The 26951-nt window shown below is 41.0% G+C and overlaps 2 protein-coding genes across 6 annotated transcripts in view; one reads left to right on the top strand and one right to left on the bottom strand.

Moving 5' to 3' along the window:
• csmd2 (CUB and Sushi multiple domains 2) overlaps positions 1-4176 on the bottom strand; it is a 358433-nt gene extending 354257 nt beyond the window's left edge. Inside the window, exon 1 of the mRNA XM_047382994.1 lies at positions 3334-4176. Within this exon, the coding sequence (XP_047238950.1) occupies positions 3334-3520 (187 nt within the window). The 5' untranslated portion in view covers positions 3521-4176. The remainder of the gene's footprint in view (positions 1-3333) is intronic.
• A 386-nt stretch (positions 4177-4562) lies between these two features.
• The window catches only part of LOC124878852, a 66279-nt gene continuing 43890 nt past the window's right edge, over positions 4563-26951 (top strand). For 2 of the 5 annotated variants that reach the window (XM_047382998.1, XM_047382997.1), the window contains exons 1-4: positions 4566-5331; positions 8462-8606; positions 8795-9701; positions 12494-12634. In XM_047382998.1, coding sequence (XP_047238954.1) covers positions 5105-5331; positions 8462-8606; positions 8795-9701; positions 12494-12634 — 1420 coding nt within the window. In that variant the 5' untranslated portion in view covers positions 4566-5104. Of the gene's footprint in view, positions 5332-8461; positions 8607-8794; positions 9702-12173; positions 12259-12334; positions 12423-12493; positions 12635-13098; positions 13240-26951 lie in introns of those variants that run through there. The other 3 variants (XM_047383000.1, XM_047382999.1, XM_047382996.1) reach the window with 3 other exon arrangements.

Below are 26951 nucleotides of genomic sequence, written 5' to 3'. Positions count from 1 at the left end.
TAGTGCCTTTCTTTAGCAGTAATTGGGGAGAAGTGGGCTACATCCTGGACAGGTTCTCAGTCTATTGCAGGGTTCAAATAAGCAATTAAAACCACAAAAGCCTAAAGTGATATAACATTCATGCCAAGATACGTGGATGTAAACTACTGGTCAGCACTGCAGCATCAACAAATACAAACATGCATTATTTAGAAGGTATGAAACTCCCCTCAGAGAAAGTTTTTGTTAAAAAGAACAACAATTGTGCTGGCTTTTCAACCATCATGACAATGTGGTTGAAAAGCAAAAAGATGAAAAAAAAAAAAAACATCCATATGAAAATGTCTACTGATATTTAAATGTGCTTCAGAAGTCATAAGGTTGATCGAAGGTCTAATTAAATCTGAAATAAATGTTTATGTTTGGGCGGGACATTTGAGCTATTCCAAGATTTTCTTGGATACATAAAGCCAAGGACTGGCGAGCCTGAAACAGCCATTAAAATGTGTCCATAGATGTCCATTGTTTGGATGGACAGGTGTAGTTTAGATGGATTATATTCAGCTATAAACAAACACATTGAAAACATCCCTACCTAAAACCCATTTAACCTTACCTAAATGATTAAATATGATAATGTTCATTTCATTACTCAACAGGTGACAGATCACCTAATTTTCTCTACCCATCAAAACTATCTGAATTATTTTAATATTCACACTGATGTTATTATTATAGGCAAACAAACTGATACAAAATTATATCATTTTAAAAGCTAAATCACTAATTCGCTGTCTAAAGTTTTGCTTGAATTGCACAAAAAAAATGGTTGTTCTTTGTGACAAATTCACTTCCACCGCAGCTAGAATACATTGTGGTTACTAAATTCTGAAAAACTAAATTAGTGATTCTGTAATAAGGAGGTCGGATTTGTAAGTTAGTTGCAAGTTATCCAAGTTTTGCAAATATTGGATAAGATCCAAAAGCCCTCTGCTCGTTCATTGACGTGGCTCCTGCTACCTTTGAGTCTGTCGCTTGGGGAACTGTCCGCGGTGCTAATCGGAATTCTAAATCTGAGCGGCCGATTCTGCTGCACCAGTCGCTCTCCGGGGTGTTGAAAATGTCAGCTAGCTTCGAAAACTCTGCTGGTCAATTTTACACGTGCAACATAGTGAGCAAATTTAGATAACTTTAAGGGCAGGAGATACTTTATTATAATAACTTTATTTCACCGCCGTAGGGTCGCATTTACGAATAACAGCAAATGCAAACACGCGGTCAGGTGAATCAGACGGATTAATTGAACTAGAAAGTAGAATTTAACCATTTCAAGCATCCGGACCGTCAACAACATTGCAGCAAGTTACATAATAATGAGAATGCAGCGCTTTGAAGTTAATCATCGCTGAGGCGTGAAGGACGTGATCTAGCGTAAACCAACGCGCTGTGTGTCGTGAGTCGCTGACACAAAAAAAGTAAAAGATAGAAAATTAAAACTACGCACTAGACAGGAGGAGACACGTCATCCTTATCCATTCCCTCCCTCCCCTCCCCACCACCACTGTCCTCTATTATTATCCATTTGCATCCCCCGTGCATTTAAATAAATGGTGCTGATTGAGGGAGATGGGCATTATCTGGATTCTACTTAGTTCTACTTAATCAGGCTTTGTCAGGAAATTGTCTTAAAGGCCTTTAAGTGAACGTGCATGTCATAAGAAGAAAGGAATCAAAGAAGGACTCCCTAATAAATTCAAGCACAATGAAAGAGTTGTGGTACATCTGACTTTCGCACTCATATGCATGTATCAGTTACTGGATTTATAAATCTTGCTTTGATTTTGATAAAAGTGACCAAGAAACGCGACGAACCACAGGTCCCATCCCATTCCCTCTCCGCGTATAGTGCAAGGCTCTGGTGCCGCTCGATGGGAGGAAGGGGCAACTGCTGGTGGCTGCAGCAACACCAGACATCATCACCACCGGAAAGCGTGTAACACTAAAGGGAGTTTACTGCCTCCGCTCGAGCACACGTTGTTACAAGTCTATTTTAATCTTAAAAAAAACAAAAAACGTGTCTAATAAGTTGGAGTCACGTCATTGGCTGCAAACCCGAAGTGAGTGGGGGCAATAAAAGCACTCTGGGCGCAAATAAAACAATACACGTGGAATGGGATTTACTCAGGTCGAACGAGATTTGTTGCTCTCGTCAGGAGCAAGCTTAGCCTCAAGAGCACAGTTGTCATATGTTTAAACAAAAAGTTATATGTAAGCAGAATTGAAAAACTTGCGCTTAAATTACGCTTACACTTCTTTTGATGCCTGAAATGTTCTCCCCACTCATTCGTGGGTTATGAGCTGTCCAAACCTGAGGTAAGAAGAGTGGAAGAACGTATAGACATGAGTCACAGTCAATTTCACATTGTGGCCGTGGCAGTATTCCTGGCGTTTCTTTCTACGTTTCTTTCTTTCTTTCTTTTTTTGTGCTAAAAATAAATGTCCGTTTATTGGTGCAGAGCCAAGACAGTGATAGAGCTGCTGGATTTCTCTGCCAAAAAGATACTATTCGGGGAAATTGTTGAGACTCTTCCCCAAAAAGGCTCTAAACAACAGATTTTTTTTTTTCTATTTTTTCCTTGATGCAGATGAGCATCACTTTTAAGAGAGCCCACTCAGCATGTGGACGTAGATGAACAGTAATGGCAATTTGTTGAATGCTAAAACTCATGCTGCAAGATGTTTGATAATTTCGCACGCACAGGTGGGCAGAAGAACCCAACCTAAATGTTGAAAGAAACTCTTCGCAACCACATTGCGAGTTTTGCAGGAAAGTTTACAGAGGAAGCAGTCCAAAAGAAAAAAAAAAGATTTGTCTGCACCCAGCCACACTGAAACGCACACACAAGCTCTTGGACTCTGAACAGCATTATAATCAGCCTCCTGTCAGCCTCAACGAATTTCCTCATGAGGGCAAATGCATGTTGCCCTGCCTCTGTATCGTCTACCACAAAAAGAGAAATATAAATTAACATAACCCAAATAAGCATTTAGTCTTTTAATGGAACCAGAATCAAATGAGCCAAGGATGGCTCCTGAAGATCTGCTGCCACCAAAATAGCCACCCTCAATCTGCCAGCTTTTTCAGAACTTTATGTGGTTGAACATCGACATCACACCGAGACAGATCCCTAAAATGCAGTTCTGTGCGTTCGGGTTGCTGATGCTGATTTGCATTCAGTCAAGGACCGATGAGGTGGAGGAAAGCGTGGGCGGTGGAGTGTGTGGGGGTAAAGCCTGCTGCATTTTTTTACACATCTTCAGCTGTAAAGATCGAGGGGGGGGGGGGGGACTTACCCTCAACTGTGGCGACCAGCATCAGCAATCCCATGTAGAAGAGCAGCACCTGGGTCCAATAACAGCGCGCCTGATTTCCTGCTTTCATTAGAGCTAAAATCCCAATGCCATCATCTCCCCTTCTCCTTACGGATTCCGCTCTCCTTACAAGTCCCGGTGCTCCGTGCCGATTTGAAGTGGTGGTCATGGCAGGGGCTTTCTTTTTTTTTTTTTTCCTGCCAGGCACGATGAGTTCTCAGATGCTCAGAAAAGGGAGATTCACTCGGTGTCGGAGCTGAGAAAAATCCCAATGCATGGAGGAGGCTCGGATCTCACAGCTGGGCTGAACCATGTCATGCGGAGGACCAAAGGGGTTCAGAGTCTCTCTCTGATAAGATAGACTTCACACCTAAAAGACAAACCGTGGGGGGGGGGGGGAGACAATTGGCCAGTGAATTACCCACCACCCAAAAATTAATAAATAAAATGACGAGAATCTCTTCTCCTTTCCACAAACGTAACAGATGTTCCAAATCCAACAGATTTCTCCCTCAGTTTGTTTTGTTCCTATGTTTTTGGTCGATTTTACTTCCAATAAATCCACGTTTCAGCTCGCCATTAGACAGAGATTCATAAAGCACCCGTCAAGAGATGGTATCCAAGGATCCGAAATAGGATCTCTTTCCTCGGCCGTTTGGGGAAGTTTTCGACCCCAGCCTCGGAGCGTGTACAGTCAGTGATCGGATGATGCGGCAGGTCTGTCTGTGGTAATCCCAGCATCTAACGCAGCGAGCAGCCACGAAGCTTCGTCTCGGGTCTTCGCGACTCCAAGATTCAGACTGCAGACCTGCTCTCCACTCTGTGTGCCTCTATCTCTCCTCAGCGTCTGCCCACCCGCCTCTTTCCCTCTCTTTCTCTCTTACCAACTCCATGGTGTCCTCTCCTTTTAGATCGCATGCCCGCACTCCAGAAAATGTTTGGAATTAAGTCACTGATGATGCTCTACTCGTTGTATATTAAATAACAATAATAATAATAATAATAATAATAATAATAATAATAGTAGTAGTAGTAGTAGTAATTATAATGATATAAAACATTACATTTTTCTTCTGGTTTGTTAATGCGTGACTTGGGAGCCATTGTGTCCATAAGTTAAGACCAATCATTGGATTGCCCGGCAGTTTAACTTAATATGTTCACATTCTGCTTATTACACGTGAAACTGATGCTTAACTGGCCGGAAGTATGACCCCCCTCTCAGGATATTTGAATTTCATCTCTACTTTTGCACATAACGATTATAATTAGTTCTCGACAAGCGTGGAAATGCGTTGCTGGAATGTCCTTTTTTTTCAACGAACTGCATCTGATGTCGATCATAGCTCTTATTCAAGTGAAAGGTTTCCAACGACTGTTTTGCTTTGAGCGTGTTGCATGGAGTTTGCAGTTTGCAGCATACATGACATTGCTTAACATGAAGAGATTTTACTTAGGGCGCTCCTGGTCAAATCCAATATGCCAACGCATGCAAACTCAGTTCAACACTACATTGCTAGTGTTCACTTTGACATACAGTACAAGTATTTTTGAACTCAATGGAATTAACTTGAGAGAATTACCATCTGTTGCTGTTATGATTCCAGAATTGCATATCGTTTCCATGGCAGCAAGAACGCGCCAGGTGTACCGTTTCCTTTTCAACATACCAGCTCAGAATAGAAACAAACAACTTAAGGTTTAACAAAAGTAAGATTCCCAGAAAAAAAAAAAAAAAAAAAAAAAAAAAACGATGATAGAAGATCCTTGGAAGCCACTTATTCCCAATTCACGCTTCAGCGCACTCGCTCCGTTTCCGCGCCGCACATGGATTCATCCAAACGCGCCCAGAGATGATTTTGATATGGTCTGCGAAATTATTTGGAGCAAAACCGCCCATCTAGAGGGCAAAGGTGAAAGTTCATCACAGAGGCCACTGGATATGGTCGGTATCCTCTCTAACTGCCAGCTGAATTATGGGTAAGGCTGAATTGGGAATTGAGAGATGGTGCTTTACAGAAGTATTAACACCCCTTTATGTTTTTCCCATTTTGTCAAGTTACAACTGCGAACTACAGTGTTTTCTGCTATGGTTTTATGTGACAGACCAAACAATGTGTAGTGCAATTATTTTTTTTTTGATAAAAGGAAAAAGTAATAAAAACCTTAAAAGAGTGGTCTGCATTTGTATTTAGCCCCATAAGTCAATAATTGTAAAACCACATTTAGCTGCATTTACAAATGCTGGGTAAAAGATAGCTTTTAACACTATAGACGTTTTTTGCCTTTCTTTGCTGAATAATTCAAGCTCAGTTAAAGTGGAACAAATTTAGGTCTTGAATTTGACTGGACAATTCTAACACATGATCTGATCCGTTGTTGCTCTGGCAATTGGCAGGTTTAATGTTGTTGTCCTGCTGGAAGGTGAACCTCTCTCCCAGTCTGATGTTGCAGCCTCTAACAGATTTTCTTCCAACATTGCTGTGTATTTTGCTCCCTCCATCTTCCTGTAATCTCTGACCAGCTCACCAGTCCCTGCTGAAGAAAAGCATTCCCACAGCACAGTGCTACCAGCAGCATGTTTCAGTGTGGGGACGGTGTGTTTAGTGTGATGTCCAGTGTTAGTTTTCCTCCATACATAGCATGTTGTATGTAAGCCAAGAAGCTCAATTTAAGTCTTTCTGACAAAAGCACCTTCTTCCACATGCTTGCAATGTCTACTTGTAGAAAACTGCAAATGGGATTTCGTATAGCTTTCTTTTAATAATGGCTTTTTTCTTCACTCATAAAGGCCAGATTTGTAGAGTGCATGATTAATAGTTGCTCCTTTAAACAAATTCTCCCACATGAGCTTTGGATCTCTTCTGCTCCTTCAGAGTTATGATAGGTCTCTTTGCTGGTTTTGCTACTATTGCTAGCCTTGCCTGACCTGCAAGTTTAGGTAGATGGCAATCTCTTGATAGGTTTGCAGAGGTACCAAAGTATTTCCCTTTGTGGGTTTTTCAATACATCTAAGGCTTGGGATAGCATAATCCTACTGTAAACTTTATCCTTGATCTGTCTGGTCTTCATGATGCTCTTTGTTCATCAATGTTTAAAAAAACTGTTTTTATTGAAGAAGTTCCTATTTAAAGGTGTTACATATATGAGCTTAATACTTGAAAGTTCAAGAGGTATAAACACTGTTTCATTGCCCTATATTTTCCTGTATTTCTAGTCATATGTGGTAGTGTGTGTGTGTGTGTGTGTGTGTGTCCATATTACATCAGCAATTCCTTTTAGGGTAACTTTTTTTTTTTTTTCAAGCCATACATTAGGCTTTTATATTTCTCTTCAGGGCTCAATAAATCTTACTAAATGATGTTGTTGCGGCTGCATCCTTTTGTTCCTATGGGGTGCTTTCATTTCATTTGCTACCCTGGAAACTAGTGGAGGCCCTCAATGGTTCTCACTAACCTTAATTATGAAAATTAATTCTTGTACATCTCAGTAGAATATGCGACCTGAGGATAATGTCAAAGTAAATTATTCTGTATTTTATATGTCTTCCTTGGGATTTTATGCAATAAAATGGACGCATCCTTTCAGACTAGAATGCATAACCAGTACATGTTGCATATCAAGGTCTATTTGATTATTTGTTTTACCAAGAACTGAAGAAACAATGCTAAAAAGTATTAAATGTGTCAAAACATTTAAAACTATGTATGTTTGTAATTTCCATATAAAAGGTTGCATCTTTAAATATTTAGAGATTGATTTGTCACTTTTGCATTGGCTAAAATTGAACTGGATCATTAGTTTAAGATTTTTATTACCATAATGAATGGATGGATGGATGGATGGATGGATAGTCTTTTTTGGTCCTTCGGTGTTTGCAGCAAGATGCTGCATATCTTCTATAAGTCTGTTGTGGAAAGTGTGATCTATTCTGCCATCATCTGCTGGGGAAGCTGCATCAGAGCCAGGGACTTAAAAAAGCTCAACAAGTTGATAAAGAAGGCTGGCTCTGTTCTGGGGGCTTCTCTGGAACCTCTGGAGATCATTGTGCAAAGAAGGATTATTCATAAAATGAAGAACATTATGGAGAACCCTGAGCATCCTCTTCATGTGACTGTCCTACAACAACAGAGGTGTCTTCAGTCAGAGGCTTCTTCAGATCTACTGTGAGACAGAGCGCTACAGGAGATCCTTTCTGCCCACAACCATCAGCTTCTACAACGGCTCTTTGAAGAAACCTTCATAATGAGCTACAACAACATTTAATTTGCCTTTGGGATTAATAAAGTATTTTTGAAATGAATTAAATTGGATGGATGGATGGATGGATGGATGGATGGATGGATGGATGGATGGATGGATGGATGGATGGAAATTTAAGCCTATGTCTGACCTTTATCCCATAATAGTGAAAAAAGAGTTACCAAAGAAGTATTAGCCTGTTGCCACAAGCCATGTAGGGTACACAGCAAATGTGCACACGTTCTCTGATTAGATGAGACCAAGTCAGAGTGGTGGAAAACTAATACTGCAAATTGCACTAAAGATACTGTGGCCACGATGAAACATGGTGTTGGCAGCATCACGCTTTGGGGATACTTTTCTTAAGCAAGGACATGGAAACTGGCCAGAGTTGATTGGATGATGAATGGTGATAACTACTGGGCAATCATAAAAGAAAATATTTTAGAGGCTACAAAGGATTTAAGACTGGAGTAGAAGCTCATCTTCCAGCAGCAGGTCAGCATTCCTTAAAATACAGCCCAAGCGGAAGCACAATTGTTTGGATCAACCTATATCCATGTGTCAGAATAGCCCAAAGTCCATACCCCAAAGGACTTGCAGCTTTGATACAACATATCAATTCAGTGGCCTATATACAAATACAAACCAAAGTTTTTATCTTTTTAAAAATGTTTGAAACAATGTATCACTTTCTTTCTATTTTATAGACATACATTCTGTCACTCAATCACATCCCTACAACATACCCTGGCTGTAACATGACAAACTGTGAAAATATTTAAGCGTTATGAATACTTTTGAAAGGCAATGTAAAGTGTGTGTGCCCCAGAAAATCATATGTCTGTGTATTTTTTTTTTTGTTCAGGGGTGATGAGGGAGAAAAAAAGACAAAGTATTTGGTTTCGAGAAACCAGCACGAGATGGGCAAGAGACAACACCACATTGAGTTCAATCTTTCTTGCCCCTATATCTCAGGCTGCAGACGTCTCCATGTTGCGAAACCTGCACAGGTAATGAACACCTCAATGGACACGGAGAGGAACCCAGAAAAGGATGAGTAAAAAAAAACAACAGAAAGTTGTTTAGATTCACGTGTTGGCTATAATCTGATCAAGCAGTATATGCATTTTACTTAAACAATATCAAACCAATAATCAGACCAGTAATCATTATTATTTCAATGTGTCTGTAATGTCAGGTAAAATGTGTAAAAGAAAATCTCAAGAGTGGAAGAAAACCGGTCAAGAAGTTGTGGGTTCCTCAAACTAGTGCTGAACATAAAAGGAATACTGAAGAACCTGCCTCACCTTTTCCTGCTGAACTACACCAGGATTCATGTCAAAGCGAATATGAGAAAGATACAAAAAGCCTCTTTGACACTAATTCTAGCAATGGTGATAATTCTGTCACTCTACTCGGGGTACAAATTTATTCTTCTGATAGCAACGAGACCTTTGCAGAGATTGACATAAATTATGTGGGAAAAAAAGAAATCCCACAATTTTCAGAAAGGAGCAGTTCTGACAGGGAGCGGGGTTTCCTATTTAACACAGAGACAGACTTTCCTCAGCTCCCTACCAACAAGGCTGGCATTCCATCTTGTCCCACTAAGCTTTCAACCTCGAGGAAGGTGCACAGCCAGTGGGAGACTCCCTTCTCATTCCACCCACACCATGCCCTCACTGCCACTTTGGCGAGTGGGATGAGTGCCCTGGTGCAGGCTCCAATCCAAGGCAAGGAGCTCCATACAAACTCCACAACTGACACATTTCTGGTAGAGCCGAGGGCCTATGACCTATTGGCTGACTTTCCGGCTCTCCAGCCCTCAGAGAACCCTTTATCACTGGGTGAAGTGTGTCATGGGAATCCCAGGACCAGAACTGCAGAGGCAAAAAGAGGTCTTACCCTCTCACCAAATCATCACCAAGACAGTGTGGTTTCCCACAAGAGGAGAGTGGAAACTGTGCCCCATGAGGTCTTCTCCATCTGTTCAGGAGATCAAAAATCAGCACTGGACCTTGAAACATTTGGCTTGGTCAGCGAGTTCAAATCCCCAAGAGTTAGCTGTGAGAAAATGAAGGCCAACAACCTGCTGCCTCCTACAGGTAATAAATCTGCCATGTGTCTGTCTGGCAGTTAGGCTTATTTTATATATGAATGTATGTACAGATTTATATAAATATATAGACACAGTGAGAGTAATTGAATAAAAAAGACTATATAGGTACACTAATCAAAAAATAGTACAGCTTTCTTAGGTTTAATGTAAGAAAATGACTGGAAAGCTGTAATTTAATTTTTTTATTTAGCTGCTTACATTGTTTTTACACTGACATCTCTTAAAAGTATGCTTTTAGATCTCCAATTAGTTCTGTTTATTTGAGTATTGTTTAGAAAGTTAAAGAACTGCCTAATTATTAGTAATTTAATCAGATGGAAGATGCAGCTAAACCTTATGTCTATCTCTTCCCGATGTTTCCCTCCTGGTTGAGTCATAATCTGTGTCCTGATCTTGGACTGCATCCTTTGAAGGTCTAGTTCGAGGCTCATTGTGTTTTTAATTGCTATTTCAAATGCATGCTTGTTCAACCCTTGGTTTGAAAGCTGCACCATTTGGATCATTCTCAGCCTGGCATACTCAAAGACTAATTGTATGGACATCATGAGCTTAATAAATCAACCTTGCTATCAGCCTTATTCTTCTCTTTTAAAAGTTAGTACTGGGCTCAAACGTACTGTCATAATAAATATGCCAAATATCAAAATATGACAAGCAGTTGTTAATGTCAAATATCTTTCCAATGAATCCTGCAACGTTTGTGAATTTAGTTATTTGGGCCTGCAAATTTAGCTACATTTGCCCTGAGCAGTTTGCACAAAAAACACCAAACAAAAAAAAAGAAACTTTGCTTCTTAACATCCTTCGAGGTATGCAACCTATGGACTAGAGCAGTAACATAGTGCGCCACAAGCCCAGAGGCAGCTTAAATAGGTTTTTATTCCTTTATTAAATCTCACTCTTTTGGATGTTGGATTACTGCCGGACTGTTGGAACATGGATGGGAGTTGCTGGAGGAGCATTTAACCTAAAATTAACTTTATTCAATTTGCAACAAAAATAGTAGAAGTGCAAACAAAAATGTTAAATTCTCTTTCACTCTTACGATGGAGGTCAGATAGAAAGAAACACAGTTAAAACCTAATCTTGCCTGCTTTCTTCATTAAATAGAAATTAGCATAGCACTGGAGCTCATCTAGCTTCCGTGGAAAGTTAGAAAAGTAGCAATTTAAAACTGTCATTAGCCACTACTTGTGTTTTTTTGTGATCCATCTATTGTTTTTGTCCTATGGCAACCATGTAGGCAGAGGATATTGCGAGTGTGTTCTGTAGTTTTTTAATACTGGTGATACTGAAATTAGCAAGTAATGTTTACCTCACAGAAAGTTGGCCATAGGAGATATGTTGCCAGTGTTTGTAGAGTGGCCATGTTGTGAATAGCTAAAACGTACTCGTACTTGTACTCGTCGTCGTCCAATTATCCGGAACCGGGTTGCAGGGGCAGCATGCTAAGCAGATATGGCTAGACTTAGAACTCCCCAGATACCTTCTCCAGCTCCTCTGGAGGAGGCCCAAGTCATTCCTAGGCCAGCCGAGAGACATTGACCCTCCAGCAGGTCGAGGGCTGTCCCTTGGGGCTCTTCCCGTTGCAACATGCCTGGAACACCTCCCAGGGAGGCATCCGAAAGAGATGTCCGAGCCACCTTAACTGAGTCGTCTTGATGTGGAGGAGCAGCGGCTCCACTCCAAGCTCTTCCCAGATGGCCGAGCTTCTTTAAGGGAGTGCCTCGCCACCCTGCGAAGGAAGCTCGGTCATGACTCAAAGTACATACCCATAGTTGAGGGTACAAACGAAGACTGCCTGGTAAATCAAGAGCTAAAACTGTCTAATGCACTCTAATATTTAGAGTGTTAAATATTAGTTTGAGCTTTCTTTCTGGAAAAGTTGTTATAGCAATTATAGATCTTATTAAATCAAATGTTTGGTGGTCTAATTCTGCAATGTTCAGCTGTTTAACTTTAAAACTGAACACTTGAGAACCAGGACATCTTCAAACCCAAAACAGCCAATGCAAAATTACTTTTCAAATCACTCAGCAGGGCATTTTGATATTCATATTTCCCGACCATCCCACCCAACTGCCCACATACACATCTATGCACATGCAGAAACTCCAAATCTCTCTTATGTAGGTGTTAACACTGTGACTCTGCATTGTGTTGCAGTGGAATGCTTCCAAAGTCGGATCACTCAGTAGGAAAAAGTTTTCATAATGAGGGGATTATTGTGCAGGGGCAAACTAAATTACACACTGAGCCTTCCAAACTTCAGCTGGTGCAGAACAGAGCAGTAGATGTCGATTAAAAAAGTGCCAGCATCAACTCAAGAACACGGTGATAATTGTGGTGAGATGTGTGCCTTGTATTGGGCAAACATCATCTCCTACACCTCCTACTATCTATGAATCCCATTCCATTATATTTAGCTTCATTTGATTTCCCTTCTGCTTCTTAACAGGTGTACAACTTTGGCTCAAGGCTACTCTGCTCTGCCCAATAAATGAGGATTTGATATACTCCCAACACACCTCCAGCAGTTTATAGTCAGTGTTGATATGATAGTTTATTCGCTGATAGTATAGCTCTGTTGACTCAATAGCATTTTGTTGAAACCCCGAGGGCTCGGCTGCTGAAAAATTCCTTTGCAGAGGAAAAGGAACATAGTTCCTTTAAGCCTACCCTCTGCATCACACTTAACACAACACAGGTGAGAAAAGACAGCGTACATGTGAAATGGCTGAAGCACTAATCCGTACTCCCTTGCTGTGCATATTGCAGTTGCAGGTACAGATGGTGTGGGTGTTAATGCCAGGTCCTGGGCTAGCGCTGCCAAGGCAGGCATGAGGCAAGCAGCTGTCCCCCAGGAGAAAGTCAGACCTTGCACCTTTCAACACACAGTTACTATTAACAGAGCCAAAGGTAAGGTTATAGCCTAGCGTCTACTGTATATCCAGTTTGTGTCTTTTATGAACAGGGCACTGGATATTATGTTTCTTGGTGGTCACATGATCACATGAAGAATTTATTATGACCATCACCGGTTGAGTGCTTTTATTTTGCAATGCTAACTAACCCCAAGACTGGAGAATGTCCTACGTCCTCTCTCATGTGCTTTTATCAAAGAGTTCTTTGTGCAGATTTCTCAGATATCAATTATGCATATCACTATGAAATTACTTTGGCATCCAAATGTTTGTGACAATGGTCAAATTTCAGTGACCATGCATATTTAATTGATTTGAAGGCAACCTAATCTGCCTATAGATGTTTGGACAATGCTGTCAATATTAAATTGATGTGTGTTTTGTATCACTTTTTGCTTTGTAATCCATGCATTTGCGCAAGTTATTTTCTGTTATTTCATGTATTCCATTTTTTTCAAGGGAAACGTTCCATTTGTCAATGACTGCAACACTAATGGAAGACAGGACTGATCCACTCCTGTGTTTAGCAGCTGGGAAAGTGTGCTTTACATTAAATACTGCACACTTTTCTCCTATTAAATAAACAAACAGCTACATGAACATGTTTGACAGAAATCAATTTTTGTACTTTTGGAATTGCAAGGAGTATCAAAGCTTCGAAATCCACATCCTGTGGCCTATCCTAATGACTGACTGTGTACAAGCATCTAACAAGCTTTTGCCTGTTACGAGGATTGTGTGTTTTTAGTATATGCAAATAGACTGAGGTTGAGAAGACAGGTGTATCATCTCACAATACTGGTACTTTTGTTTTAAAATGTTAAATGCTACTTTTGAGTAAGGGTTTTGCTGTTTCAGCCTTAACACACATTTTTTTTACTTTTCTCTAAATGCTCTTAGTGCTTTCAGCCCCTTTCACACTGGACTAAGACTTAATCAAAACATAAAAATCAGCATGAACATGGATGGTTTCTGCAGGATCTCAGAGAGGTCCTCTGTGGTAAATTAAAAATGCACTATGCTTTTCATTATGCATGATGGAAGGTTACAATTCGCTGACTGTTTTGCACAAAACGTCCATGGTGAGGCTGTGTTGGTTAATTTACATAGTATCAGCATATCTGCATCATGGGTGAGGCACAACTGTGTGGATTAACAGTTATACAATTTCAAGCAGGACTGGCCTTGTTGGTTTTGTGGCAAGACTATAGCTTTTTTCGTGCCAAATTCTGTCCTCATGAGCTCCCTTGCACAAATAGATCAGCATGTACCAAGCTTTTCATGGAGTAGGGCTCCTAGCTGAGGAGAAGCATGTGCACAACTCCAATGTGTTCATATGGTTCCTGGGAGCCCCCAGGATGCAGTGAGTTTTTTAAGGTTGCGGTTTAAATGCAAAATGTTTTTGTCCAACTGTCAAAGAGAAGCTCTAGCATTGTATTTAATGATGAGGAAATGAAGATAAAAGAGCAAATGGTGGTTTTATACTTTGATTTTATGACTGTAGTGTGACTTCAGGCGTCAGAGGCTTGGTGTGATCAGCTCGGATTGTTAAAAAAAAACACAAGAAAAACATAAAAAAACCATTATTTTTTTGATTTTGTGTGTATTCTTCCTTCTGGCTGCTATCACAAAGATATGCACACAGAGTATTGGGCCAGGCTAACATTTCTGTACAAAATGACTGGCTACGCAGGGAAAAGTGCTTTGTACAGAAACCCATTCACCTGCATCGTCTTATCCTACTAATAAATTGATGAAATTCCAGATGGTGTTTGCATCTCCAAAGTCGCCTGACAGCCACTAATGCTGGAAGAGTAGAGACATCTCATATTTATAGGGAAAATTCTGAGATTGTTAGGATACATCTTAGGGCAGATGCACAGAGTACTGAGAGTATGTAGTGACATAAGGTTTTTCAAATCTGCCATGATCTAGGGATCTTCCAAAGTTCATGGAAAACCTGAAGACCATATGGCAGCCAAAGCTGAAGGTTTGACAACAAAATGACAACAAAATACCTCATGGAGAGCACAGCTTTGTGTCATACCCCTCAACCCCAAAACCTAAACCACAATGTTAGACCTGATTACTCTTCTGTCTATCAGGTGGGCTATGACCTATTGTTAGATATGTGTTTAGACAAAGACATTATAGACATTAGATTTTGTTTTTAGCTAGAAGCAAACTACATGGCTCTCAAGATTAAGAGGGAGTAATTAAATTAATAAAACAACACATCTTCTGTTGTCACACATTAATACTTTTTGGGGTGGACATTTTGTACTCAACTACATCAGGTAAAAAACGGTACGTGCACAATAATTTGTACTGTCCTTCGGTATGTATTTTGACAGCCTATGATTTTAGATAATGCACCAATGCCTGGCCAACCATCTGAATGGCTTCTACTGCAGACACGACAGGAAGCCGTTCACGCCTCAAATCATCTCCTTCACATTCCATTCAGGAACAAGTTCTTCCCACAAAGCTACCAACCCCCTACCTTCAGATACTCTGCCTGCACTAAAGATCTCAGAGGAAGATGTAAATAGGCTCTTTCAGCACATGAAAACAAAGACTGATAACGTCTCCCCATCATGTCTGAAAGCCTGTGCAAATCAACTCGCACCGATGTTCACCTGGATCTTCAACAAGTCACTGGAGACGTGGGAGGTCCCCTCCTGCTTCAAACGATCCACCATCGTGCCGGTGCCCAAGAAACCCACCATCCTAGGATTAAATGACTACAGGCCTGTAGCCCTGACTCTGTGGTCATGAAATCCTTTGAGCGGCTGGTGTTGAAGCACCTGAAAGACATCACAGGCCCCCTGCTGGATCCCCGGCAGTTTGCTTACCGAGCAAACAGGTTGGCAGATGATGCTGTCAACTTAGGCCTACACTTCATCCTGCAACACCTCGACCGCCCAGGGACGTACTCCAGGATCCTGTTTGTAGACTTCAGCTCGGATATCAACACCATCGTACCAGACATCCTCCACCAGAAGCTCACCCAGCTCAACATCCCAGCCTCCACCTGTCAGTGTATCAACAGCTTCCTGACGGACAGACAGCAGCAGGTGAGACTGGGGAGCATCTTCTCCCGAACCAGATCAATAAGTACTGGTGCCCCCCAGGGGTGTGTTCTATCCCCACTCCTCTTCTCCCACTAGACAAATGACTGCACCTCATCGGAATCATCCGTGAAACTCCTGAAGTTTGCAAATGACACCACTATCATTGGGCTGATCCAGGACGGTGATGAGTCTGCATACAGACAGAAGGTGGATCGGCTGGTACACTGGTGTTGTCAGAACAACCTTGAACTCAACCCACTCAAGACTGTGGAAATGGTAGTGGACTTTCGGAGAACACCTCCCCCATGCACATCCTTAACCATCTTCAACAACACTGTTTTGCCTGTGGACCACTTCAGGTTCTTAGGAACCACCATCTCTGAGGAGCTGAGATGGTCTTCATACATAGACACTGTTCGAAAGAAGGTCTAGCAGAGACTATACTTCCTGAGACAACTCAAGAAGTACAACCTTCCACAGGAGCTGCTGGTCATCTTCTACACTGCCATAATTCAGTCTGTCCTGTCTTCATCCATCTCAGTGTGGTTTGGGTCATCCACAAAACAGGACAGGTCCAGACTGCAACGAATAATCAGGCCTGCAGAGAGAATAATCAGGGCTGACCTTCCCTCCATCCAGGACCTATACAGGTCTAGGGGCAGAAAAAGAGCTGCAAAAATCTCTGCAGACCCCACACACCCTGCACATAAACTGTTTAGAGTTTTACCTTCAGGCCGCCGCCACAGTAACAGTTTCTTCCCCCAGGCTGTTTCTTTGTTGAACATTCAATAGAGTACCAAACAACAGCATACAGATGTTGCAAATCCACCTTTTTATTTATATATGTGTATATTTGTATATTGTATATATGTATATTCTGTAATGCAAAAAACAAAACCAGAGAGCAACGTGCACCGGAGTCAAATTCCTTGTTTGTATGTACGAACTTGGCAATAAAGCTGATTCTGCTTCTGATAACTACTTAATAATAACAGGGGCAGGGACTTGAGTAGGGAAGGATTAAGTATGCAAGTCAATTGAACAGAGATTTAAAGTCATCACAAATGGCTTTCACCACCAGAATGGAGTTCTGTGTATTTAAAATTTTGTTTTTATCTGTTTTAACATTTCCAACCAAAGGACACCCTTAAGCATGACATTTTTTTGTTTTGTTTTGATTTCTGAAGAAGATCAACAAACCCAACACTTGTTGAGTCATAAATTCACTTTAGGAACCACTGGTTTACATGAAGAAAATGTGGTTAAGTGACTCCATTAAACAATGTTTGTTTTGGTGTAATCAGGGACCAAAATCCGTCAGAAAACTCCAGTGGCACATGAGCAGCCTCAGTTTTGAGCGACACATCTAATGTGGGTTAAAGGTGGCCAATGCTAATTGACAAAAAGCACCACAGCGCTCACATGTGCTTTCCCCTTTAAACATTCTTCTGTTTTGGCCTTTTTTGCACAATTACATGTTTCAGACCATCAAATGAATTTTAATATCAAAGATAACCTGAGAAAATACAAAAAAAGAAATAACGGTTTTCAAACCAAAATAAGGGAGGAATACATTTTCCAGGACTGTGTTTGTGGGGTTTCAGCATTTGCATGATCATTTATGTCAATAATTTATCAAAACACTTAACCACCAAGAGAATTGAAGAGAGAAATCTTCTTAAAAACATGGGTATGAAAATTTACACTTACAGATACAACATGGAAGAAGGAAAGGTCAAAATGTCAATGTGTGAGTACGAAATGCTGATACAAAATGGTAAAGTGGCAAAATGAACTATATAAACTAATGTTTAAGCCTTATGTGGAAAAAATGTAAAATTTCCTAATAAAAAAAAATTTAATTACTGTTATATGTTTCATGTGTTCCTAATATACAAAACTCAATATTGTTCAATGAGCTTAAATTTTAGCTTCAAGGTTTTCTCTTTTTTCAATGTCAAAGCAGTTAAAATCTAGAAATAAAGGGTGATTTTAGGGATATAGCAATTATTTTTTTCTTTTGATATAATTCAACTTTAATTTACATATTAGTTAATAATAATAATAACTGAAATTTGAAACACCCCTTTAGGACAATCCTTTGCTATTTTATCTTTGCAGAGAACTCTTCCCTCTTCTACCTTGCTATGACACAAAGTTAGGCAGCTGCTGGCTCTCTGGAATTTTGCTGACCATTCAGAAAGAGTTTCGCTGTTTGGGGGACGGGGTTCAGTATTTTAACCTTTTCTATTTTCAGCCCAACTCTCCTTGTTATCTGGTTTCGTAGGGTTACATGTGAAACCTAGATCTGTGCTGGATCTGAAAGCTTTGGCAGTTAAATGCTGACAAAGCTGTCTTGAAGAATTATCTTGTTTAAATTCTAAACGACAGGATCAAATAAAAGTTTGTTTTTTTCTGTTCTGACTGGCTGTACTATGTGCCATATTTTGGTCTTGATTTTGCCTGAAGTTTCAGGTAATCAGTTTTTTTTTTTTTGTCTTGTAGAAAACCGAGAACCTTTAATTTATTTTCCTTCAGTATTTCCTCCTTCTCCCCTATCCGTCTCCGACCTATTTAATTTTTTTTTTGCACTTTGTCTGTGACTGTGACTGCGAGGCTTGCTGCACTCTGAGGTTGCCCCTTTGGCCTTAACACTTCCAAACCAGCAGGATAATTACTGAGGCTGCAAACACATTTCCCCTGGGTGTGAAAGTGGCAAAATAGGGGATTCTTAGTATTAGCAGATAAATAAGATGCAAACAGGCAAGCGGTAACAAACAAACAAACATAAAAAAAACAAGGAAAAAGGGATTGCAAAATAGTGACGGTGATTTAGAGGGACTTTATAAAAAGGTAAATATTTTTGGCAGCCAATGCTGAGATGCAAGTAAATGCTTATAGGGAGTGTGAAAAATGTTATGAGAGCAAATTCAGACAATGTAGTATTTTCAAAATGTTCTTCATCTGGTCTTACAGACAATATCTGAGTCCCATATTGCTTCTTCTTAGGGCAGTAAACGCCACTGAAACATTTTTCTATTTAAGTTTCCAAGCACAGAGACTGTGTATGTATCCACTCCACCCTCGCAAGACTGAAAACACAACACCTAGAACTACACATTCATTGCTATATCCGGGGATTTCAACAACATGATTTTAGAATCCACACTACCAGACTTTCACCAGTTTGTACGATGGCCCACAAGGAATAACAGGACATTAGATCTCCTGTATGCCAAAGTGAGGGAAGCTTACATGGACACTGCTCTGCATCCACTGAGAAGGTCTGATCATAACTTGGTCTTTCTCAAGCCACAGTACAAGCCACCGATCCAGAAACAGTCTACAACTAAGAGCTCCTTCTGGAAATTGCCCACTGAGGCAGCGGAGCCTCTAAGAGACTGCTTTGAATGTACTGACTGGAGCATCCTGCTAGAAGCATACAGGGGTTGGACAATGAAACTAAAACACCTGGTTTTAGACCACAATAATTTATCAGTATGGTGTAGGGCCTCCTTTTGCGGCCAATACAGCATCAATTCGTCTTGGGAATGACATATACAAGTCCTGCACAGTGGTCAGAGGGATTTTAAGCCATTCTTCTTGCAGGATAGTGGCCAGGTCACTACGTGATACTGGTGGAGGAAAACGTTTCCTGACTCGCTCCTCCAAAGCACCCCAAAGTGGCTCAATAATATTTAGATCTGGTGACTGTGCAGGCCATGGTAGATGTTCAAGTTCACTTTCATGTTCATCAAACCAATCTTTCCCCAGTCTTGCTGTGTGTATTGGTGCATTGTTATCCTGATACACGGCACCGCCTTCAGGATACATTGTTTGAACCATTGGATGCACATGGTCCTCAAGAATGGTTCGGTAGTCATTGGCAGTGACGCGCCCATCTAGCACAAGTATTGGGCCAAGGGAATGCCATGATATGGCAGCCCAAACCATCACTCATCCACCCCCATGCTTCACTCTGCGCATGCAACAGTCTGGGTGGTATGCTTCTTTGGGGCTTCTCCACACCGTAACTCTCCCGGATGTGGGGAAAACAGTAAAGGTGGACTCATCAGAGAACAATACATGTTTCACATTGTCCACAGCCCAAGATTTGCGCTCCTTGCACCATTGAAACCGACGATTGGCATTGGCATGAGTGACCAAAGGTGTGGCTATAGGAGCCCGGCCGTGTATATTGACCTTGTGGAGCTCCCGACGGACTGTTCCGGTGGAAACAGAAGAGTTGAGGTGCATATTTATTTCTGCCGTGATTTGGGCAGCCGTGGTTTTATGTTTTTTGGACACAATCCGGGTTAGCACCCGAACATCCCTTTCAGACAGCTTCCTCTTGCGTCCATAGTTAATCCTGTTGGATGTGGTTTGTCCTTCTTGGTGGTATGCTAACATTACCCTGGATACCGTGGCTCTTGATACATCACAAAGACTTGATATCTTGGTCACAGATGCGCCAGCAAGACGTGCACCAACAATTTGTCTTCTTTTGAACTCTGGTATGTCACCCATAATGTTGTGTGCATTTCAATATTTTGAGCAAAACTGTGCTCTTACCCTGCTAATTGAACCTTCACACTCTGCTCTTACTGGTGCAATGTGAAATCAATGAAGACTGGCTACCAGGCTGGTCCAATTTAGCCATGAAACCTCCCACACTAAAATGACAGGTGTTTCAGTTTCATTGTCCAACCCCTGTATGATGAGAACATTGTGGGTGTCTCACCCTGCACCACTGACTACCTGAACTTTCGCATGGATGTAGTGGTCCCCACTAGAATTGTACGTTGCTTCCCCAAAAACAAGCTCGGGATCACACGTAAGGATAAAGAGATCATGAACATTCTTTTGAGAATGCCATAAAACTAACATAACCACATTTAAAAGTTCGAGGTTTTGCGCTCAAAAGTCCTTGGCCTCTTTATTGCTATGGCTGAGATCTATCTATCTATCTATCTATCTATCTATCTATCTATCTATCTATCTATCTATCTATCTATCTATCTATCTATCTATCTATCTATCTATCTATCTATCTATCTATCTATCTATCTATCTATCTATCTATCTATCTATCTATCTATCTATCTATCTATCTATCTATCTATCTATCTATCTATCTATCTATCTATCTATCTATCTATCTATCTATCTATCTATCTATCTATCTATCATCGGTGTCTAAAGTATAAAGTCAGACTGATTCAACTATCCCTATATAGGCCTTCTGTAGCTACCACATCATGTAAATAACATTCTACAGATACTCAAATGCTAGATATGACCTGTATTTAAGAAAAAAACAATAAACCAAACATGTGATTGTATTTGTGGAAGAAAAAAAAACAGAGCAACAAAATACCAATCCAAAATATTTCACTCTTGGCAGAAGAGAGAAAAAGCATGTTGCCAAATCCTTTAGTTTAGCAGGCTGTGATCGACGTGCTGTTGAAATTGTAGGACTGTCAGAAACGAAACACATTTGGAGGGATGTGAGGGGAGGTTTGGCAGGGATAAGGGTTGTGTATTTGAGCCCGTGTGCCCTGCAGCTTGTACAAGCCTGCGAGTGGCAGAGAAATAGACCAAAGTTTTCCCCTCTTGCGTTCCTCTTTGTTCTCCCAGCTAATAAGCTTGTCTCCAAGCTGTTGCTTGGCTACACTTTTCTGCTGTTTATATACACACTACATTATATATATATATAAATATATATATATATATATATATATACACACACACACACACAGGGGTTGGACAATGAAACTGAAATCCCTGTCATTTTAGTGTGGGAAGTTTCATGGCTACATTGGACCAGCCTGGTAGCCACTTTTCATTGATTGCACACTGCACCAGTAAGAGCAGAGTGTGAAGGTTCAATTAGCAGGGTAAGAGCACAGTTTTGCTCAAAATATTGAAATACACACAACATTATGGGTGACATACCAGAGTTCAAAAGAGGACAAATTGTTGGTGCACGTCTTGCTGGCGCATCTGTGACCAAGACAGCAAGTCTTTGTGATGTATCAAGAGCCACGATATCCAGGGTCATGTCAGCATACCACCAAGAAGGACGAACCACATCCAAAAGGATTAACTGTGGATGCAAGAGGAAGCTGTCTGAAAGGGATGTTCGGGTGCTAACCCAGATTGTATCCAAAAAACATAAAACCACGGCTGCCCAAATCACGGCAGAATTAAATGTGCACGGGGGCTCCACGGGGTCAATATACACGGCCGGGCTGCTACAGCCAAACCTTTGGTGACTCATGCCAATGCCAAACGTCAGTTTCAATGGTGCAAGGAGCGCAAATCTTGGGCTGTGGACAATGTGAAACATGTATTGTTCTCTGATGAGTCCACCTTTACTGTTTTCCCCACATCCGGGAGAGTTACGGTGTGGAGAAGCCCCAAAGAAGCGTACCACCCAGACTGTTGCATGCCCAGAGTGAAGCATGGGGGTGGATCAGTGATGGTTTGGGCTGCCATACCATGGCATTCCCTTGGCCCAATACTTGTGCTAGATGGGCGCCTCACTGCCAAGGACTACCGAACCATTCTTGAGGACCATGTGCATCCAATGGTTCAAACATTGTACCTTGAAGGCGGTGCCGTGTATCAGGATGACAATGTACCAATACACACAGCAAGACTGGTGAAAGATTGGTTTGATGAACATGAAAGTGGAGTTGAACATCTCCCGTGGCCTGCACAGTCACCAGATCTAAATATTATTGATCCACTTTGGGGTGTTTTGGAGGAGTGAGTCAGGAAACGTTTTCCTCCACCAGTATCACGTAGTGACCTGGCCACTATCCTGCAAGAAGAATGCCTTAAAATCCCTCTGACCACTTTGCAGGACTTGTACAGGTCCTTCTCAAAATATTAGCATATTGTGATAAAGTTCATTATTTTCCATAATGTCATGATGAAAATTTCACATTCATATATTTTAGATTCATTGCACACTAACTGAAATATTTCAGGTCTTTTATTGTCTTAATACGGATGATTGTGGCATACAGCTCATGAAAACCCACAATTCCTATAAAATTAGCATATTTCATCCGACCAATAAAAGAAAAGTGTTTTTAATACAAAAAACGTCAACCTTCAAATAATCATGCACAGTTATGCACTCAATACTTGGTCGGGAATCCTTTTGCATAAATGACTGCTTCAATGCGGCGTGGCATGGAGGCAATCAGCCTGTGGCACTGCTGAGGTCTTATGGAGGCCCAGGATGCTTCGATAGCAGCCTTTAGCTCATCCAGAGTGTTGGGTCTTGAGTCTCTCAACGTTCTCTTCACAATATTCCACAGATTCTCTATGGGGTTCAGGTCAGGAGAGATGGCAGGCCAATTGAGTACAGTGATACCATGGTCAGTAAACCATTTACCAGTGGTTTTGGCACTGTGAGCAGGTGCCAGGTCGTGCTGAAAAATAAAATCTTCATCTCCATAAAGCTTTTCAGCAGATGGAAGCATGAAGTGCTCCAAAATCTCCTGATAGCTAGCTGCATTGACCCTGCCCTTGATAAAACCCAGTGGACCAACACCAGCAGCTGACATGGCACCCCAGACCATCACTGACTGTGAGTGCTTGACAATGGACTTCTGGCATTTTGGCATTCCTTCTCCCCAGTCTTCCTCCAGACTCCGAATGACATGCAGAATTTGCTTTCATCCGAAAAAAGTACTTTGGACCACTGAGCAACAATCCAGTGCTGCTTCTCTGTAGCCCAGGTCAGGCGCTTCTGTCGCTGTTTCTGGTTCAAAAGTGGCTTGACCTGGGGAATGCGGCACCTGTAGCCCATTTCCTGCACACGCCTGTGCACGGTGGCTCTGGATGATTCTACTCCAGACTCAGTCCACTGCTTCCGCAGGTCCCCCAAGGTCTGGAATCGGCCCTTCTCCACAATCTTCCTCAGGGTCCGGTCACCTCTTCTCGTTGTGCAGCGTTTTCTGCCACACTTTTTCCTTCCCACAGACTTCCCACTGAGGTGCCTTGATACAGCACTCTGGGAACAGCCTATTCGTTCAGAAATTTCTTTCTGTGTCTTACCCTCTTGCTTGAGGGTGTCAATAGTGGCCTTCTGGACAGCAGTCAGGTCGGCAGTCTTACCCATGATTGGGGTTTTGAGTGATGAACCAGGCTGGGAGTTTTAAAGGCCTCAGGAATCTTTTGCAGGTGTTTAGAGTTAACTCATTGATTCTGATGATTAGGTTCATAGCTCGTTTAGAGACCCTTTTAATGATATGCTAATTTTGTGAGATAGGAATTTTGGGTTTTCATGAGCTGTATGCCAAAATCATCCGTATTAAGACAATAAAAGACCTGAAATATTTCAGTTAGTGTGCAATGAATCTAAAATATATGAATGTGAAATTTTCATCATGACATTATGGAAAATAATGAACTTTATCACAATATGCTAATATTTTGAGAAGGACCTGTATGTGGTTTGCTGCTTCTGCTTTGTTGTCTCATCTGGTTGTTTTGTTTCTTCCTGAGTATCCAAAATAAAGTACTTCAATCAACCAAAAGTCTACCTTGCACTACTCTTTGCCATAACTTCATTGTATGATTCATTAACCTTATTCCTATGTAGTTGCCACACCCCTCCCTTGCTCTTGAATATTGGTACCAACACCCCTAATTCCATTCAGACATCTTTTCACTCTACAATCTCATTGAAAAGCCTAATCAAAAACTCTACTGTTCTCTCTCCTAGACACCTGCTTACTTCCACAGGTATATCATCAGGATCAACTGCCTTTTCACTCTTCATCCTTTTCAATTCCTTCCTTACTTCATCCTTACTGATCTTTGGTAATTCCTGATCCACAATGGTTGCTTCTTCTGCTCTTTGTTCTCTCTCTTATTTTCCTCATTCATCAACTCTTCAGAGTACTCCATCCATTTTCTTATCACACATGTCAGTACATCTGCTTTCCAGATCCTTAGTTATCCTTCCAATTTCCATCTCTCTGCCTCACGAATCCATATAAAGCCTACTCTGCCTCACTGTCCAACCTATCATACAAGTCACTGTATGCCCTTTGTTTGGCCTTAGCTGCCTCTACCTTCACTTTATGCTGAATCTCACTGTACTCCTTGTGACTCTCTTAAGTCCTCACAGTGTCCTACTTCTTCTTAGCTGATCACTTTCTCCGTATACTCTCCTGTACTTCCTCATTCCACCACCACGTCTCCCTTTAAACTTTCCTTCCAGACGACATACCAATTACTCTCTGACCTGTCTCCCTGTTAGCATTAGGTGCAGTTGTCCAGTCATCTGGAAGCATATCCTGGCAACCCAGAGCCTGTCTTCTCTTAAAGCCACAAAACTTTGTCCTTTTTTAGCTTACACCACTTTGTTCTCTGCTTTGTCTTTTTCCTCTTCATCTTCCTCACCATCGGGGTCATTCTACATAGCACATTCCTGTGCTGTCTGACAACACTCTCACCTACCACTACCTTGCAGTCACTGAGTTCCTTTAGATTACAAAATATGTTATCCACCTGTGTACTCTTACCTCTGCTGTTGTAAGTCATGCTGTGTTCCTGCCTCTTCTGGAAGAAAGTATTCACTACAGCCATTTCCATTCTCTTTGGAAGGTCTACCACCATCTGTCCTTCTGCATTCCTGTTCTGGATACCAAACCTGCCAATCACTTTCTCATCATCGTTGTTCCCATCTCCAACATTAGGATCTGCATCACCAATCTCTCACCTCTGGGGATATTTTGCATTACTTCATGTAACTTGCTCCAGAACATTCCTGACAAACTCCTCTTTGAAGATAACTCCTACATCATTTTTCTTCTCATCCACACCATGGTAGAACAGCTTGAACCCTGCTCCTAAGCTTCTGGCTTTGTTACCTCTCCACCTGGTCGCCTAAACACACAGCATGTCCACCTTCCTCCTCAGCATCATGGCAGCCAACTCTCTACCTTTTCCTGTCATAGTCCCAACATTCAAAGTCCCTACTCTGTCTTAGACTATTGCCTTTCTTCATCTCTCTCTATCTATGGACATGTCTTGAGCTTTAACGATTTTGTAAAGAATAAGAATGTGCAAAAATTGTTTCAGGTTCTAGATGGTGGAAAGTTGTTTGAAACATATTCCTGAATATAAATGCATGCCACATTATTTAGATTTTATTTGTTAAATATTACACAATCACATAATTTTAAATAAAGTACAAAGTTTAAGTTTGTAAACTAAAAAAACTGGACGAGTTCATGATAAATGAAGTCTGACAGAACCATTAAAGTAAGGTGGCGGAAAATGTAACTAGGCAACAAAAAGGGACTTCTATGTTTTGTGATATGTGCTCTAAAAGAATATACATCAAAGCCTGTAAAGAATATGTTTTTTCCTGCAGTGACTGCTTTCATGGGGGTGGAAAACCAGCTGGTGCAGAGGAGGCCTAATAGTCAGAGAAATCATTCATAGGACTCATTTTAATTCTGAACACAAACTGTGGCATACACATGTTTAATCAGAACCAGAGGGTCTGATATGTGAAAACATCCAACAACTAAGAGAGGTTGCATGGTAGAAAAAGTTAATACTATTAGTGAAATGATTTTATCAGTGTAAGAGTTATATTCACTGCACAGGAGTACTCAATCACTATAAAAAGGAGACATAGTTGTTAAGATGTTGAGCTGAAGCAAAATTTTGGTTTTTGGCTATTGGAGATTACGGAACAGCCCACCAACTCCCACATTCTGGCATTTTTAAATGCACAAAGATGGAGGGTGGGTGCAGTGACTGAGCACCTGGCATCACAAGACATATTTTTCTTTATCCAAAATGCAAATGACAAAGAAGCCCTATTGCTATAATCCATATTTGGTTTACATCAGGATATAACGCCTCTAATTTTGGATTTCTGCTCTTAGCTAAGTTGCTCATATCTGTGGTAGACTTTGTGATTAATATGAGTAAAGCAACGATAAATGAATTTGGCTGCATTTATTATATGTTTAAATACAAGTATGTAAAACAGCAGCTAGTCAGCACTTTGGTTCAGTGACTGATAATTAGGAAAATGCATTCGGTAGCATCAAACTATATTGTTTTTGGAACATTTTAGTGTTATCTAGATTGTTTGGCTTTTCATAGCGAAGCCTAGCTTGAAAAAAGATGGAACACTGATTAACACCATCTCATTTCGTGATTTGTTTTTTTTTTTTTTACATGAACATACTGTAG

Source organism: Girardinichthys multiradiatus, chromosome 13 (genome assembly GCF_021462225.1).
Source record: "Girardinichthys multiradiatus isolate DD_20200921_A chromosome 13, DD_fGirMul_XY1, whole genome shotgun sequence".
NCBI classification, from domain to species: Eukaryota; Metazoa; Chordata; class Actinopteri; order Cyprinodontiformes; family Goodeidae; genus Girardinichthys; species Girardinichthys multiradiatus.
The sequence above is the reverse complement of the archived record's forward strand: the minus strand, read 5'-3'. Positions and strand labels throughout refer to the sequence as shown.